Raw genomic sequence first — 18,707 nt, forward strand, 5'->3', positions numbered from 1 at the left:
TGATTGGATGAACAGTTGATGAGTTCTTGTTACTCAAGTTGCTGCATCTCCACTTCATTACTAGATTGAGCTTCAGCAGCACTTGAGTTTCAGCCTCTACACCCTGATGTTCCAGTTAGTTCAAGCTAAAAGAGATGCCTAGCTCAGGCTAGAGATTTTTATGTGTGGACCAGAGGCAGGTTAGGAGTAAAACTCAAGTTATACCTTGAGCTAACAATACAGTGAAGACAAGCCTTGAGTGTGTATAGAGCCAGGAACAACAACCCTGAGAGAGATGAATTGCCCGCATTCATCTCAATGCACCACTGATGCTAAATGTAAATGTCCAAAACTAACTATTTCACAGCTAATCATTTGAGCAGAAACAGAATTTATGATGTAATTATGCATCATCAATGCAAAAAATCCATGGCATATCAAAAAGTGGAAGTGTGAGGACAGTGTAAAATAAATGGAATTTAATGGCAAAATAAGTATTACATCGGCTACTGTACTGATTATATGATTGTTTCATATTTAATTCCATAAAAGTCTCCCATTTTCAATTCAAATGGAGCTGTGGAAGAATTTCCAGTCTGCTGCACTGGAGTGCCAAATAACCAGGTGATTTTACCATAGAATATAAGTCAAGTTTGCTGAGAAGTTCACAGAAGCCTTCACTAAGGTTTCTTTTTATTATCATCTTTATTCAGATAGCACTGAAGATATGCATGGTGCTGTACAATGAATAAAATGTGACATGCATCTCTTTCTGTTGCACATCGTCTGCCCTCATTCATCACTAATGGGTTAATGCTCCCACCTCTGACATTCAAAATCAGTCCAGTTTTGTTGCTGGAGGTTCCAGGGCAAAGTCCCACACTTCAGCTCAGGAGACAAGATTCTTTTTTGCGTAGTGTTCCTGTGAGTGCTCCACTTCAGGTTCACCTGCACTGCACCTTTGGTTGGAGATTTTTGGTAGCAGTGTCTGTTCACCTCAGGGATGCGCGCCACACATCCATGTGCACTACACATCCACACATCCCATACTGAGACTATATGGGGATGGATGGGTGAACTGCCCTCAATCCTCTGAGCTGCTTTAGCCTGAGATGGAGTCTTCTGTCTGCCTGTTCTTGTTAATATTCAATTTATCAGTTAGTCAGTATACAGTTAGTTATTTCATAGTGTTGTGGGAACAGTTGTTTCCTTTTTTTTCTTTTGCTTTTTTATTTTAAAAAAATTAAAAAGGTCAGCTTTTGTTATTTTGCTCAAAAATGCCAGGCTCCCAGGGATTTAGAAGATGCTTCTCATGCCACAAGGCTATCCTGAGCAATGATGGGCATTCTCAGTGCCTCTGCTGTTAGAGAGATGTGTACATTCCCAGTAACTGCAAGATCTACACTTCCTTCATGAGTAGATCCCAATGGATCAAACACCAACTTTGGGTCCAGAGGTGGTGGGCCGCACTGTACATAGGTATCCTAGTACAGCTAGTGCCCTGTCCACCTCAAAATCTGTGTCACGGGAGGTTGCTAGACACATAGGACATAGCAGTACCGTTTATGTCTATGGGGCTGAAATCCTCAAAAGCTAGCTTTGATATCTGCCTCTAGACAGAAAGAGGTAATGAGTAAATCTCCAAGGACATTTCAGTCACCACTGCGTAAATGGGCTATGGAGACCTCAGGTCCCAAGGGGAGTTCCATGCAGGCTCCAAGTGATTCTGGTGCTGCAACGGCAGTGAAGACAGTTTCAAAGAATCATTCATCAAAGACAGAATTGGTACCAAGCTGGAGTACGTGTACCCAGAACTGCAGACACTCTTCTGAGAGGAATTCTAAACTCATTCTTCTTTGAGTGCTTGCTCATGTGTATTCCACAGTAGATGTGCTTGCTCGCCACGTAAACCGGTGCCGGAAGTTTTTCCCTCAGCAGTACCCATAGGGGGGAGCGCAACTGCGACCCCTGGAGTGGCACTGCTATAGCGCGCTATAAACGGAGCCATGCGCTCCCCTCCACCCTCAGTTCCTTCTTGCCACCCGTGACGATGCATCAGAACTACTAGCTCCAGCTTCGCTGCAGCTCTTCCCAACCTCGTTCGTTGTTCAGTAGTACCTATGTCGTTCAAAAGTTCTAGTTTTGTTAGTTAGAGTTCAGGCCAGGGCATGCCCCGGGCGCCAGGGTTTAAATTGTGTGAGTCTTGTAGGCGTTCGATGCCCAGGAGTGACCCGCACTCCGACTGCCTCTGCTGCCTGGGCAAAACCCACATTAGCGACCACTGTAAAATCTGCAGGTCCTTCAAACCCAGGACTAAGAAAGAAAGAGACATCCGACTTTGGGCCCTTCTCATGGAGTTGGCACTGGCTCTGACCCCGGTGTGCTGAGCGGAGTCAGCATCGGGCATCTTATCTTTGGTGCACAGCAACCCCATGGCACCCGCCAGTGGCCGGCACCGCTCCCCGATGAGAAAGCAAAGAAAGGCATCGTCGTCATCACAAGCGCAGAGAGAAGGCACAGAGTGAGGCTAGGCCCACGTCGGGCAGCCTTGTTTTCCCCCTTCTCCCTCCCCCCCCCCGGGCTGTAGAGCTCTGACTCAGGTTGAGTGGAGCAGCCCGGTTGCGTCAACTCAGGCCTCTTCAGCTGAAGTCCGCATGCCTTCGACACCAAAGGCCCTGAGGCGGCCAAAGACGTTATATCCCTGCAGGTGCCCACGGCACCGCCGGCATCTGGACCCTGATCTAGAGGCAAGCCGCCGCTGGACTCTCACCAGCTGACGCTGACCTGACGCAGATCCCGGTCAGGGGACCACTCTCGGGCACGTTCGTCACCCAGTGTCCTTTCGGGGGACAGCCCTCAGCCTCCGCTCTCATCACCCTCCAGGCTGTCTGGTAAGGTGCCTTCGGAACAGAGTTCCAGCCACTGCTCCATGCTGAGTACAGGGTATCGGCGGGACAGGCATGGACGCCACAGACACTGTGGATTACCATTCCAGTCAGTGAAGCTGTCATGTAACCTATTAAAACTATCTGGCAAAACCCAGCTACCGCATAACTCAACGTAACTCAATGTCCACCCCGCCTAAGCTGATTGGCACCACAAGCCTGGGAGGTGAGAGAAGTGAAGCAGCGACGGCGTGCTCGGGGAGGAGTGGAGCAGGGGTGAGCTGGGGCGGGGAGTTCCCCTGCATGCCGCCCCCCCTCCTTACTTGCTGCAGGCGGCCCTCCCCGCGCCCCCTTGCCCCAGCTCCCTCCGCCTAAATGCCGGCGGCGACTGGGGCGGCTGAAGATCTGGCCGCTGTGGTCACCGCTGAAGAAAATGCTGCCCCCCAAATCCTAGCGCCCTAGGCGACCGCCTAGGTCGCCTAATAGGTTGCACCAGCCCTGCCTATCAATACAAGAATTGCACTACTGTTTCCATAAGGAAAGGGTTATTCAGATAGCTCCAGAAATCTTTTTGTTCAAAATAAGTTACCCTTTACACAATTCCTGAGAAATAGTTCTCCCATTAATTTGTTCTAACTCATAGCACTTCTTTAGAAGGTTATGACATATATGTGGCTATTTCTAGCATTCTAAAGATATATCTCAAGCATATGGAGTACACATACCAGTTGTGATCAGTTCATCTCATTCTATCAGAAATGCCAAATCCTTAGAACCACAAAGTTGCTGCAAACAAGATGTTAAAATCCTGCACCGGTTCTCATGGTAGACATCTGGGAAGCTATTCACTGGCATCCAGAAGCATTGGGGGGAAAAGTGTATGTCTCATCTGAGGAAGATTTGCAAAGTAAAGCCATGTAAAGTTAAAAAATTCTATTGTATGACATGGCTGAGACATGTTCCAAGTTTAGAAAAGCAGGCACAAACCAGTTCCTCAGAGACAAAAGGCAAACTGACACCTCAACCAGGTGTCAAGAAAATCAAATGGACCATCACCTGGTTAAATGGCCATTCTTTGGCAGGAAAAAGGGTCTGAGTGAGAAATTTACAGCTGGCAGTTCCCATCTCTCGAGACTTTCTGTTTCCTTATCCCCAGCTGGAGATGATTCTCAAAGGAGAAGAAAAGGATAAAAATAAGGAAGAGAGGCCTCAAATAATCTCTCCCTCATCTCTACTCAAAGCATCAACAATACCTTAAGGACAATGAAATTAACACTGAACTGAGGGAGGGGTCCTGGCTGAAAGGACTCCAGACAGTAAGATTGCTGGAGCATATGGTGAGAGAAACTTTTGCTTTGAATTCACTTAGCTTGTTGAGTTAGGTGTTTGTGTTATACCTTTTATTTATTTGTAATCAATTCTGACTTTTATGCCTCATTACTTGTAATCACTTAAAATCTATCTTTCTGTACTTAATCATTAATTAAACCTGTTAAATGTTTGCAAGTTTTGGATCCAGTAATCTTCTTTTACTGACAGACAGACAGACGATATGAGGCAAAGCTGAGTTTATTTCTCAAGCACTCTCAGATAATTATTGGAGTAACACGTTCCATTCTATTAACTGTATTGCATTTCTACCACATGTAGTAAGACAAGCTTTTATAACATCTGAAGACTCTCGTCAGGTAGAAAGTGCGACAGAAGAGCTTCTTTTTACATGTGTGATAGTGTGACTATAAAATGAATGCTTATTTGTAGGTAAAACTATTACTGATTGGCAGTGGATAATCTTGGATGGACCAGTAGACACAGTTTGGATAGAAAACTTAAATACTGTGCTAGATGATACCAGAACTCTGTGTCTTGCGAATAGTGAAAGAATCTACTTACCTTCAGGAATCAGAATGATATTTGAAACAGACAGTCTCTCTCAGGCCAGTCCTGCTACTGTCAGTCGATGTGCAATGGTTTTTGTGGTAAGTCTGTAAGAAAAATTATAGATTATTTTATAATAAGAATTTTTTGCCTTATTGATATATTTGACTTCATCTGCAAAAATACCAACATAACAAACTGAGCGAATTAATGTTTAGTACATCATTAAACCACCAGATTTGTATTATCCTGTCAGTGATTTTAGATGGAACAATACACATGCACTGAAGGCTATATATTTGTAGAGTATTATTTTAAGTAATAGCCTCAATTTTTGAGGTCACAATTTTCAGTCACAAATTTTGCACTCACAGAGCTAGAGTGTGACTTTAGGCACAGCCATGAGTAAAGGACAGTGCATAAATTGCACCACCCAAGAAGTACCACCAGGAGGCACTGTGACTCAGGGATACAGCTGTAAATCACAAATTCCTCCCCTGCTTCCTTTTTGCTATGTAGTGGGGGAGTAATTTTGCTGCTGCTGTGTATGGGCAGCAAGTCTCTCCACCCTCAGTGTCAGTTTAGCTACAGTAGCCAGTGCATAGTGCGGTTGGAGCCAAGTCTCTGTGTGTTCCCTGTCCTTTCTGACCACTTGCTCTGGGATGAGGGGGAGTAATGGGAACATGGGTGGCAAGTTTGTAAAAATTTTGGTGGGGCCCAGAACCCGCCCCCAACTCCGCCCCCCCAACTCCGCCCCCACCTGCCTAAGGCTCTGGGAGGGGGCTCGGCGGGGGAGGTCTGGGGTGCAGATCCTGGGCTGGGGATTAGGGTGCAGGAAGGGTGCTGGGTGCAGGCTCTGGGCTGGGGCAGGGGGTGGGTGTGCAGGAGGAGGTGAAGGGTGCAGGCTTTGGGATGGAGTTTGGGGTTGGGAAGGGGTGTGTGGGAAGTGGGAGGGAGTTTGGGTATAGGCGGGAGTGCAGGGTGAGGACTGTGGGGCTGAGGATGAGGGGGACATGATGCGGGGGGGCTCAGGGCTAGGGAAGAGGGTTGGGCTGTGGGGTGCGGGCTGTGGATGAGGGGTTCATGATGCGGGGGGGCTCGGCTAGGGAAGAGGGTTGGGCTGTGGGGTGAGGGCTGTGGATGAGGGGTTCATGATGCGGGGGGGCTCAGGGCTAGGGAAGAGGGTTGGGCTGTGGGGTGAGGGCTGTGGATGAGGGGTTCATGATGTGGGGGGCTCAGGGCTAGGGAAGAGGGTTGGGCTGTGGATGAGGGGTTCATGATGCAGGAGGGGGCTCAGGGCTAGGGCAGAGGTTTGGAGTGTGGGGTGAGGGCTGTGGGGCTGGGGATGAGGGGTTCATGATGTGGGGGCGCTCAGGGCTGGGGCTGAAGATTAGGGTGCAGGGGATGAGGGGTTCATGCTGTGGAGGTGCTCAGGGCTGGGGCTGAGGATTAGGGTGCAGGGGGATGAGGGCTCTGGCTGGGGCTGAGGATTAGGGTGCAGGGGATGAGGGGTTCATGATGTGGGGGTGCTCAGGGCTGGGGCTGAGGATTAGGGTGCGGGGGGAATGAGGGCTCTGGCTGGGGCTGAGGGTTTGGGGTTGGAGAGGCTCAGGGTAAGGGCAGCCTGCCTTGCCAGTAGTGGTGAAGGGCAGGCACTAGGACCCTGCGGCAGCAGACAGCAAATCTGCTGGGAGCCCTCCGGGCAGCAGGCAGGGGAGAGGCGCGCTGTGTTCTGTCAGGCAGGGACGCAACACAACGCGGCGGAGGGGGGGGAACACACGGAGGGGGGGTGGCAGGCGGGGGCTGGGACCTGCTTCAGGCAGGGTCGCGGCGGCAGGGGGAGACCTACGGTGGCCGGGGCCGATCCAGGCAGGACCGGGGGGGGCGGGAAGAGACCCAGCTCCAACTATTGCTGGAGCAGGGCGCCCAGCCCTGAATATTGCTGGGGCCCGGGCCCCACACAAATATATAACCTGCCGCCCATGAATGGGAATGCAATGATTATTAGTAGTTGGGGGTCTGATTCCCTGTTTGTGGTCCCATCTTACTCATTTTGAAGCCAGTGCAAAAATAACAAGCCCTCCAGCTTTATAGTCTGTATAGCACAAACACATTTCTCAAGATCTATTGTAAAGACTATACAACTCATTTGATTTAATTAACAGGACCCAAGTAATCTGGGATGGGAACCTTATGTAAAGACATGGCTGTTAAAAGCTTCCAGAATAATTACACAAAGTGGCTCGGAGTGTCTTGAACGTTTATTTGAAAAAAGTATAAAAAAAGGACTAAATTTTTTACATAAACACAAGAAAATGCAGCCATTTCCCGTGCAGCAGATGGGAATTATAATGAATCTCTGCAGAATCCTTGGTGCTTTTATTGATATAATGAGCAAAAATGGACTCTTCTGTCACAGTGAGTAAATACATTTTAAAATTAATTTAAAATCATTTTTCCTTTCATAGGTGTTTGATTCTTTGATGTTGAGCATATAATTACCCATCTAATTCGTTTGTATTCACACACTTGTTTCCTCAAGACTGGGCAAAACTAAAATGACTCAGACACTTACATGTCTAGAGTTTAAAAAATACTTTCCACTATTTGCATTACTCTCTTAAACTGCTTGAAAACAACAGTTTTTCCACAAAAATACCATTTATACCACTTTTGAATCTTGTGCTTCCAGAATGAGTCATTCAGAAAAATCCCTTAGATTTTAAGCTTTTTGGCCCTCTGACACACCTTCAGGATGGCTCTAGAGTGAGCCTATCTCCTCACCAAGACATTCTGTGGACTGGGTGATCTAATAAAAGAGGTCATCCTTGGACCTTGGACTACAGTCAAGACTTGCCATGTTTGGCCACATGGCCTCATGCATCCACATTACTCCATTTGCTAGGCTCCATCTCCATTGCCTACAAACCTAGCTTCAACCTGTCTACTCACCAGAAAAAGACAATATCAGTGCCAAAGTAACAATTCTGACCAAGGTTCTGGCCTCTCTTACCGAAGGATAAAGCCAGAGAAAGTTTGGGTGGGAATTCCTTTCCTCACAGCTACACCCAAGGTGATTAGCTTCACAGATTACTCCATTTTAGGTTAGGGAGCTCATATGGGCAAGCGTCCTGCATATCAATCTACTGGAACTAAAAGAGGTCTGTTGGGCCTGCAATGCTTTCTTTCCACTCATCCAATCCTGACATATCCAGATAATATTGGCAACTTGATGACTGTCTTCTAGGTAAACAAACAGGGGAACAAGATACCTCCCTCTGCATATAGAGAGAGTCAACCTGTGGAATTGATGCATCTGAAATCACATAACTGTTTCAGCAGTGTGCCTACCAAATATGCAGAACTCCCAAGTAGACAGTTTCAGGAGACATTTTTCCTCAGACCATGAATTGGCGAGATTCACAATTCCATTCTCAGTGGGGACTCCCTTCTATTACCCTGGACAGACCACCTCAGTTATGCCAGTTCCCCCAAGCCATTAGTATTACAAGTCCTCTGGAACATCCATCGTGACAGGGCTTTGGGTCATCCTCGTCAAATCCAGCTAGCTGAGGCATTTCTGGTTCTCAGACCACCTGAGGATTTCAACCCGCCTGCCCATCAACATCCAACCATTTCCGGATCTGCTAATGCAACACAATGGCACTATCATATATCCCAACCCAGGGCCAAAACAACTCAAGGCCTGGCATTTGGATGGGCATCAGAGGTAGAGCACTTATGTTCCAGGGTGGTTCAATCCATCCTCAACCAAAGCAGGAAGAATTCTACCACAAGATGCTATTCAGCCAAGTGGAAGTGTTTCTCCTTTTGGTCACCACACCAATTATCTCTAGAGTCCAGTGAGAACTCTGCTATTCTAGAATATCTATTCACCTTTAAGACATTGGGTGTCTCTGTCAGTTCCCCACAGGTTCATCTGTCAGTAATCAGTGCTTTTCATTCTCCTATCAAGGAACACACTATCTTCATTCATCCTGAGATGACAAGATTCTTGAAGGGACTTTTTAGATCCTTTCCACCAGTGGTGAAGTACCACAACTTCATTCTTTCGATTCTCATCAAACCTCCTTTCAGATCATTAGCCACATGCTCTAAGTCCCATCTCTCGATAAAAGTTGCCAGAAAGGTGATCTAGCTGGGAGCACTCATGGCAAATCCACTATAGATTGCCTTTCATAAAGAGAAGATCTTTCTTCACCTACACCCAAAATTCATCCCTAAAATAATTTCAGAGTTTCAAATGAGTCAAACCATCCATTTACCAATATTTTTTTCCAGAACCATGTGCCTCCAATGAGGCAAGGAGGCTTCACTGTCTAGATGTCTGATGAGCACTAGCCTTTTATCTACAGAGAAAAAAAGCAACTAAAAAGACACATAGCTTTTTTATTGCCATACCAGAGAACTCAAGAGGTCAGAGAGACTCTAAATGGATCTTGGGTTGCAACATTGTTTATTACCAATTAGCTCTTATTTCCTCCACAGAGGGGGTGAAGGGCCATTCCACGAGAGTGCAAGCAATCTCTATGGCATCTCTGCAAGACTTGCCTTTACTGAAAATAGGTATTGCAGCTATCTGGAGCTCCTTATACACCTTTACAAGACATTATGCTTTGGTGGAGTCTTCTACTTCTGATATAACTGTAGGGACAGCAATATTACAGACAGTCATTACATCTGCATCTTCTCATCCACCTCCTGTTTGACCACTGCTTACTAATTTCCCACGTGTGGAATTCACATAGGGACAATCACTTGAAGAAGAAATGAAGATTACTTACTTGTTACAATGGGAGGTTCTTTGAGATATGTGGTCCCTGTCTGTATTCCACTACTTGCCTTCTGTCCCCCCTGCTGCAGATCATAATTAGATTTGCAGTAGAAGAGGAACTGGAGAGGTGTTGGTCTGCACCGCCCTTTATATTCCGGTTCAGAGCATGAGAACAACTGTGCATGTGCAGGCCAACTGACACTGCTTACTAAAAATCTCTGGATTCAGGTGCATAGTGTGTGGAATACAGATAGGGACCACACATCTCGAAGACCCTCCAGTAGTAACTGGTAAGTAAGCATCCTTAATTTTGTCACTTAAGGCCTGATTCTACCAATTTTGCTCATGTTGAAAAGTATAAGAACATAAGAACGGCTGTACCGGGTCAGACCAAAGGTCCATCTAGCCCAGTATCTGTCTACCGACAGTGGCCAATGCCAGGTGCCCCAGAGGGAGTGAACCTAACAGGCAATGATCAAGTGATCTCTCTCCTGCCATCCATCTCCATCCTCTGACGAACAGAGGCTAGGGACACCATTCTTACCCATCCTAGCTAATAGCCATTTATGGACTTAGCCACCATGAATTTATCCAGTCCCCTTTTAAACATTGTTGTAGTCCTAGCCTTCACAACCTCCTCAGGTAAGGAGTTCCACAAGTTGACTGTGCGCTGCGTGAAGAAGAACTTCCTTTTTTTGTTTTAAACCTGCTGCCTGTTAATTTCATTTGGAGACCCCTAGTTCTTGTATTATGGGAAAAGGAAATAACTTTTCCTTATCCACTTTCTCAACATCACTCATGATTTTATATACCTCTATCATATCCCCCCTTAGTCTCCTCTTTTCCAAGCTGAAGAGTCCTAGCCTCTTTAATCTTTCCTCGTATGGGACCCTCTCCAAACCCCTAATCATTTTAGTTGCCCTTTTCTGAACCTTCTCTAGTGCTAGAATATCTTTTTTGAGGTGAGGAGACCACATCTGTACACAGTATTCAAGATATGGGCGTACCATAGATTTATATAAGGGCAATGATATATTCTCAGTCTTATTCTCTATCCCCTTTTTAATGATTCCTAACATCCTGTTTGCTTTTTTGACCGCCTCTGCACACTGCGTGGACATCTTCAGAGAACTATCCACAATGACTCCAAGATCTTTTTCCTGACTCGTTGTAGCTAAATTAGCCCCCATCATATTGTATGTATAGTTGGGGTTATTTTTTCCAATGTGCATTACTTTACATTTATCCACATTAAATTTCATTTGCCATTTTGTTGCCCAATCACTTAGTTTTGTGAGATCTTTTTGAAGTTCTTCACAATCTGCTTTGGTCTTAACTATCTTGAGCAGTTTAGTATCATCTGCAAACTTTGCCACCTCACTGTTTACCCCTTTCTCCAGATCATTTATGAATAAGTTGAATAGGATTGGTCCTAGGACTGACCCTTGGGGAACACCACTAGTTACCCCTCTCCATTCTGAGAATTTACCATTAATTCCTACCCTTTGTTCCCTGTCTTTTAACCAGTTCTCAATCCATGAAAGGACCTTCCCTTTTATCTCATGACAGCTTAATTTACGTAAGAGTCTTTGGTGAGAGACCTTGTCAAAGGCTTTCTGGAAATCTAAGTACACTATGTCCACTGGATCCCCCTTGTCCACATGTTTGTTGACCCCTTCAAAGAACTCTAATAGATTAGTAAGACATGATTTCCCTTTACAGAAACCATGTTGACTATTGCTCAACAGTTTGTTTTTCAATGTGTCTGACCATTTTATTCTTAACTATTGTTTCGACTAATTTGCCCGGTACCGACGTTAGACTTACCAGTCTGTAATTGCCGGGATCACCTCTAGAGCCCTTTTTAAATATTGGCGTTACATTAGCTAACTTCCAGTCATTGAGTATCGAAGCCGATTTAAAGGACAGGTTACAAACCTTAGTTAATAGTTCCGCAACTTCACATTTGAGTTCTTTCAGAACTCTTGGGTGAATGCCATCTGGTTCCGGTGACTTGTTAATGTTGAGTTTATCAATTAATTCCAAAACCTCCTCTAGTGACACTTCAGTCTGTGACAGTTCCTCAGAACTGTCACCTACAAAAGCCAGCTCAGGTTTGGGAATCCCCCTAACATCCTCAGCCGTGAAGACTGAAGCAAAGAATCCATTTAGTTTCTCCGCAATTACTTTATCGTCTTTAAGCGCTTCTTTTGTATTTCGATCATCAAGGGGCCCCACTGGTTGTTTAATAGGCGTCCTGCTTCTGATGTACTTAAAAAACATTTTGTTATTACCTTTGGAGTTTTTGGCTAGCCGTTCTTCAAACTCCTCTTTGGCTTTTCTTATTACACTCTTGCACTTAAGTTGGCAGTGTTTGTGCTCCTTTCGATTTGCCTCACTAGGATTTGACTTCCACTTTTTAAAGGAAGTCTTTTTATCTCTCACTGCTTCTTTTACATGGTTGTTAAGCCACGGTGGCTCTTTTTTAGTTCTTTTACTGTGTTTCTTAATTTGTGGTATACATTGAAGTTGGGCCTCTATTATGGTGTCTTTAAAAAGGGCCCATGCAACTTGCAGGGATTTCACTTTAGTCACTGTACCTTTTAACTTTTGTTTAACTAACTCCCTCATTTTTGTATAGTTCCCCCTTTTGAAATTAAATGCCACAGTGTTGGGCTGTTGAGGTGTTCTTCCCACCACAGGGATGTTGAATGCTATTGTATTATGGTCACTATTTCCAAGCGGTCCTGCTATAGTTACCTCTTGGACCAGCTCCTGTGCTCCACTCAGGATTAAATCTAGAGTTGCCTCTCTCCTTGTGGGTTCCCGTACCAGCTGCTCCATGAAGCAGTCATTTAAAGTATCGAGAAATTTTATCTCTGCATTTCGTCCTGAAGTGAAATGTTCCCAGTCAATATGGGGATAATTGAAATCCCCCACTATTATTGGGTTCTTAATTTTGATAGCCTCTCTAATTTCCCTTAGCATTTCATCGTCACTATTACTGTCCTGGTCAGGTGGTCGATAATAGATCCCTAGTGTAGTTCTGTTGCAATTATGTTACATTGGGGGCTATTTTTGGTCCTTACTGTCCTAAGTGAATTTTACTCATAAAGAAACCTATGTATGCTATGATTCAACTTTATTTGTCTTCAGTCCATGTTAATCCAAATGAACTCCTATCAGTCTGAGAAAAAAATAATTACAATTACACAACCAATTGTATGGTAAAGAAAAATCTGATACTAGTCAATGCTATTCTGGTTAACTAACACCACTAAAATTAAAATGGATAAAGTTCAACTACCACCTCTGATTTCCTAATGGCCTGACTCTGCATGCTATATTGTCAATCTTCAGAATAACTCATGCCTAGCATTCTTGATTCTGACTTATGAGCTCAGTCATCCCCCCAATGTTTTAACCACCTGCTTTCCTACAGAGGAACAACCAGCTCCACAGTTACTGTTTGTAGTGCTTCCTAAGAGTAGAAGTAGTTAAGTAGATGAGCTTCTTGTCACCCATTCTCCATGTCTTCTGATTCTCCATCTTATCTGTCCTTTCCACAAAGGGCAGCATATTCTATAGGAGTTACTAGTAACCTAGCAGTGCATTCAGACTTATAGGTACAGAGGAAGAACAGAAAGCTGAAAGATTTCATATGTGTAGAATGTCGTTTATGTTTTTTGTGTACATCAGTTAGGTAGAACAATTTTTTTCTATTCCTGTGTTGGTAGAAGCAAAAAAGGACCTTTCACTGCAGTCAGTCATTTGAATTATTTTCTAGAGTAAATTATGATCAAGTCATAAAAAATTCTTTGGTAAAACATAGATCCAGTGTCAATCCAATATCTTCAAACCAGTTGCCTTTTGACATTCCATAATTACATTAATGCAAATGAGAAGTTTCAAAGTTGATTGCCTAGCAAACTAAAATTAGTACAACTGTAGTTTGTGTAATCATATAAACTTATTTCTTACATATGTCAAATGATGTCTTCTGACTTTTTTTTTAGGTGTTGAACATCAGGACTCTGTTGCAGGTACTTCAAAAGTTGAAGCCAAAGCACTAACGGCAAAGGCCTCAGTAGAAAAGAAAAGGTCAGCCAATGGATTTAGATTTGTTAACAATGAGCCATTATTCTTTCAAGAAAAGACAAACTCCTTGATAAACAGTGCACTAATTCAAATTGGATAATTAGGAGTTGGCAAATAACATTAGTTTTCCTTGCATCTTAAAGAACAGGCTACCACAAGGTTCTATGTTGGCCCTAACTTTGTTTAATGTCTGCATGTCAAATCTTTTCCAAACTACAACTTCAGAGTGTGTATATAGTAGTGATATCTGCCTGGCTGCACAAACTGAAATGTTGGATGAAACTAACTAGATGATTGTTTACAGTTTTCTTTAATTCAAGAATTTAGAGAATGATCTGAACTTTGTACTTGAGCCCCAATAAGGACGGTCTCTTGTGCATTCCTCCAGAATAATTATTTCTTTCACAACGTGTGATCATGTTCTGTGTCCCTCAACCCATTCATGACCACTAGCCAAACTACCGTATCTTGGAATTATGTTAGACCACAGTCTCACACTGAAACAGCACCTCACAATGTATTAGAAAAAGTGGAGTAATACTCTTAACATATCTTGCCTTACTGGGGCTTTTTGAGAACTCCTGGCAGCAGTACTACAGAATTATTTACCGTCTGGTACTCAACAGCTGTGTAATATGTTGCACGCCACTTGGCTATTAGTAACCATGCATGTCTTTTGAAAATGTCACCCTACCAGTCCTTATGTTTATAAACCTACTTGGTGCATAATAACAATTTATAACATATAAGTTAATTACGTGCAATGAAGCAGTTGACTACAATAGTAATAGCCTGTTGTAATATTACTGAACTTACTTCTTTCTCATTGATTCCAGGGAAGATCAGAAATGGTTTTTGGAAAAGTATCCTGACAAACTGCCATCATTGTTAGAGAAACTCTATGTCTTTGCATTTACTTGGGCAGTTGGAGGAGTTTTAAGACGAGAGACTGATTATGAGGAAGAGTCTCTGATTGGCATAAATACCAAAGATGAGTCTCTTGTAACTGTAACACGTGGTTTCAGTAACTTTGTTCGGGATATATTTGAAGGAGAATCACCTATTGGTAAGTTTTGCTATATGTAGTATACTACATACCATTCATTAATTTTATGGTGTTTCTATTACAATTAGTTTGAAGGTTTTCATCTTTTCGAACCAAATCTTATAAATAAAAAATGTTCATGTTTGAACTTAAAAGCCACATATTATATATATAGTTTTGTACACTTTTTAAAATATTTAGTACTAAAAAACTAAAGAAGATCGAACTAGCTGAATAATTATCTCTGTTTTCAAAGTCCCAGATTTTCTCCCAGAAATAATTTGTGCAATTATCATATTCAGACAAAGTCAGAGTCATTATTAATACTGTGATTGGGAGAGGTGAAGTTGTCAGGGTAGGCCAGCCATGATTTCCATTTTGGCTGATTGCTGAAAAACTGTTCACAAAGCAGCATAAAATACATGTAGTTCCAGTGTTGCTAGTCAGTTTAAATTTAGAAGGCTCATTCATGTAGAGTATGTCTACACTGCAAAGAAACACTTGTGGCAGGGTACATATACACTGCAATTAGACCCTCATGGCTGGCCTGTGCTAGCTGGCTTGGGCTCATGCTAAGGGGCTATTTAATGGTGGTGTAGACATTTGGGCTCAGGTTGCAGCCGAAGTTCTGGGACCCTGCCACCTTGCAGAGTCCTAGAGCCTGGACTCCAGCCCGAGCCTAAATGTCTACACCATAACTAAATAGCGCCTTTGCCTGAGCCCTGTGAGCATGAATCAGCTGGCATGGGCCAGCCACGGTTTTGTAATTATAGTGTAAACATACCATCAGTGCCCTAGTCTGGTGCCTTTGGTTTGCAAGACTTGCACTATGGGGCTAAAAATAGCAGTGTAGACATTCCCACTTGGGCTGAAGCCCAGGCTCTGAGACCCACCTCCCTTGCCAGATTTCAGAGCTCGGGCTTCAGCCTGAGCAAGCACGTCTACACTGCTATTTTAGTCTCATAGCATGAGCCCAAGACAGTTGACCAGACTCCGAGACTCGCTGCCATGGGGTTTTTTTTCAGTGTGGCATACCCTTAGAGATAATCAAAATGTATTTTTGACCTTGCAATGAGTGGTAAGAAGGAGAGATGGTTAAAGTGTTTTTTAAAAATCTAGAAATATAAGTACACATATTTCATTTCTTTGAGAAATAAGCTATATTGACTACTGTTCAGTTGTTTAGCTTTACATCACCACACGTAGAGGCAGTTGAACAATATGAAATCTCTAATTTTTCTGGGCAGATCCTCAGCTGGTGTAAATTGTCGTAACTCTTTGACATCAAATTCTAATGTGCACCAGCAAAGGATTTGTCGCTCTGCTTCAATATCTGTTTCCAACTTCACAGGCATTCAGTTCCCAGCTGGAGACAGGGTTATCTTTGAGTATTTTGTGGATTTACAAACAGGTGACTTTGCACCATGGACAGACTTAGTTCCTACCACTCAGTTTCTAATTCAACAAGGTAAGATTCCTCGGTGAAAATCTCTAGTACTATATGTCTACTTTATTATCTCTGGGAGGATCTTTTTTCCCTTTAAATATAGTGCTTACAAAAATGAAAGATTCACACCACTGTTTATCCTCAGAACAAATACAGTATTGTTAGTGTTTTATGTAAACTGTCCCCTGGGTGTTCATCGAGCATACCTCAAATTTGACTTGGAGACACCACCTGCATGGATAAGAGGATAGTTCAGTTTTTTGTAATTATCCATTTCTTAATGTCTATGCTGAGACAGCCAACAACATTCTCCTTCAAGTTATGGTCCCTGTATGTATTCACTCGAGGTACACATGAGCTTCACATGCCTGAGACCTGAAGATTGTTCACTAGCAGAGTCCTTTGGTCTGTGTCTGTGCCCTTCTCCTCCTCACGTTCCAAACCAAGGCTATAAGGAGTGGTACAGACCAACAACCTCTCTATTTCCTTTCTATCGCCTGTGGTCTGAGGCAGAGCTTGTCTAGTATCCGCAGCTTTAGCTAACATTCTTTATTTTAGTGTGAGCAGTTATATAAAAGAGCAGGCCAAACTATTTACAAGTTTATTCTAGGGTTAGGATAGGTCTAAGATCCAGAGGTCTGGGATATCCCTGCCCTCTCTCTCACTCCTCTGTGCAGAGTACGTAGTAAGCCCAAGACCCCAGGATTCAAGATCTGTGTGATCTGCCCCCAGACCTTCCTGGTCAGTGACAACCACTTGACTGTATTGCCTTGGGGAAGCTCACATCCCCTCTATGTATAATATCTGCTGCTCCTTCCCTCACTGAATCCATAAATCCCGTAATTTCAGACTTAGAAGATTCCTGTTGGATTTCTCAATGAGGCCTTGATCCAACCCAAAAGACCCTATATCAGGCAGAAGTGTCAAGAAGTGCCCCTTCGAGCACGGTTGTCTCCAGCTCCAAAACTGCTGAGAGCAAAGTGAAGGACTTTAGCAAACAAAGCAAACATGAATAGGGTACGGGTAAATTCTCTCATAAGAATAAATGTGAGAAATCCCTCTCTAAGTCCTCATCTAAGAAAAGGACTTCTTCCTAGGCCCCTTCTGACTCAGGTGATACTCTGTGCCCTGCTACATGTGTGTCAGGCGCTCACAAGGAGCCAAGGGACCAGTTTCTCAGCGCTGAGAACCAAAAATGCCCTGTGAATGTCAGCTGCTGAAGGAGTGAAAACATTCTCGGTACCAATAAGGGAAAGGAGCAAGTGGACGCCTCCTCCACCAATGGTACCAACTTGTATGGAGGAGGAGTTGTTGATGCCAAGAACTGCCACTCACCCAAAACTGGCACCGCCAAGGGTTTGTCCTGTTTGTCCCTCAGCAATAAAGGTCACATACACTATCCCAGAGTACCCTACAATCTCTGAAGACTGAGTTGCCAGTACTGTAAGATATGGTGCTTGCCTACACTATTGGTTCATCATTCACTGGTGCCATCTACCAGCTGAGCCATAGTAAGACCACCACCAGTACTGATGGTCCTGCCCGACCACATGAGGATTTGTACTCCTCCAATGAATCTGGGGTCAGTGGGAGAGCTTCACGGGTCTTGTCAAGGTGGGAAGTTGGCCCCAACAGAGACTCTAAGATTTAATGGGCACCTTCCCACTCCCACAGGAGAGACTACCCAGTTCCTCAGAAGGACCATTGCCTCCCACCATTACCTCTGTGATCCCTCTCAATGGCTTTAATGGAGTTCCTGGGGTCCTTATAGGAGACATCTTGAATACAGAACAAGAGTCAAGGCATATATCCACACATAGGGAAGAATCCCAACCCACTCAGGAACACTCCAAGGAAAAGAGACAATCTGACCGTGGGGTTATTATCCTCAGCAGGTGTGTAGGTCTCATCAGCCTCACTGTCACCAGCAGACAACTATAGACAATGCCAGGATCTTCTAGGAAAAATCACTCTAGATCCTCATGGAAGAAATACAGGAGATCGTAAATTACTGGATATCCTCCAGAGCTTGGGTCATAGTAAGGTGGCATTGCCAATCTGTGAGGCTATCTTAGAAACAGCCAAAATGGTCTGGCATACTCCAGCCACCTATGCTTCTACTCTATAAAGAATGGAGAAGAAGTATTTTGTACTGTCTAAAGGGGCATAATACTGTTTCTCACACCTGCTCCAGACTCTTTAGTGGTGCAGCCTGTCACCCAAAAGGAACAAGCAACACCAACACAGATCTGCACTCACAGATAGGGAGACAAACATCTAGACCTCTTTAGGGAAAATAACTTCATTTCTGACACTTTACAGTTCTGCACAGTAATCTACTGGGTTTTAATGGCAAAGTATGCTTTTATTAATTATAATAAGGTCTCTAAATTCATCAACTAGCTGCCTCCAGAACACAAACTTCAGTTTCAAATAGTCATTGAAGAGGATATATTGATAGCCAGGTGAGTGGCAGTTCTTGGTATCAACAACTCCTCCTCCATACAAGTTGGTACCTTTGGTCATCCACTTATCTGTTTTCTGTCAGAAGCCCCATGCGTCCAGAGACAGGAAGCTCTA

General features: G+C 44.0%; 1 protein-coding gene across 24 annotated transcripts in view; it reads left to right on the forward strand.

The window, feature by feature from the left end:
- Positions 1 to 18,707, forward strand: part of DNAH14 (dynein axonemal heavy chain 14) — a 459,746-nt gene that overhangs the window by 254,014 nt on the left and 187,025 nt on the right. For 23 of the 24 annotated variants that reach the window (XR_005596106.1, XM_039529958.1, XM_039529963.1 and 20 more), the window contains 5 exons: positions 4,626 to 4,843; positions 6,908 to 7,160; positions 13,554 to 13,638; positions 14,472 to 14,701; positions 16,032 to 16,148. Coding sequence is in view for 23 of the 24 variants with exons in the window: in XM_039529958.1 (XP_039385892.1) it covers positions 4,626 to 4,843; positions 6,908 to 7,160; positions 13,554 to 13,638; positions 14,472 to 14,701; positions 16,032 to 16,148 (903 nt within the window). In the remaining variant the exon portion in view is untranslated. The remainder of the gene's footprint in view (positions 1 to 4,625; positions 4,844 to 6,907; positions 7,161 to 13,553; positions 13,639 to 14,471; positions 14,702 to 16,031; positions 16,149 to 18,707) is intronic. The other variant, XM_039529980.1, reaches the window with a different exon arrangement.

Source organism: Mauremys reevesii, linkage group 3 (assembly GCF_016161935.1).
Source record: "Mauremys reevesii isolate NIE-2019 linkage group 3, ASM1616193v1, whole genome shotgun sequence".
NCBI classification, from domain to species: domain Eukaryota; kingdom Metazoa; phylum Chordata; order Testudines; family Geoemydidae; genus Mauremys; species Mauremys reevesii.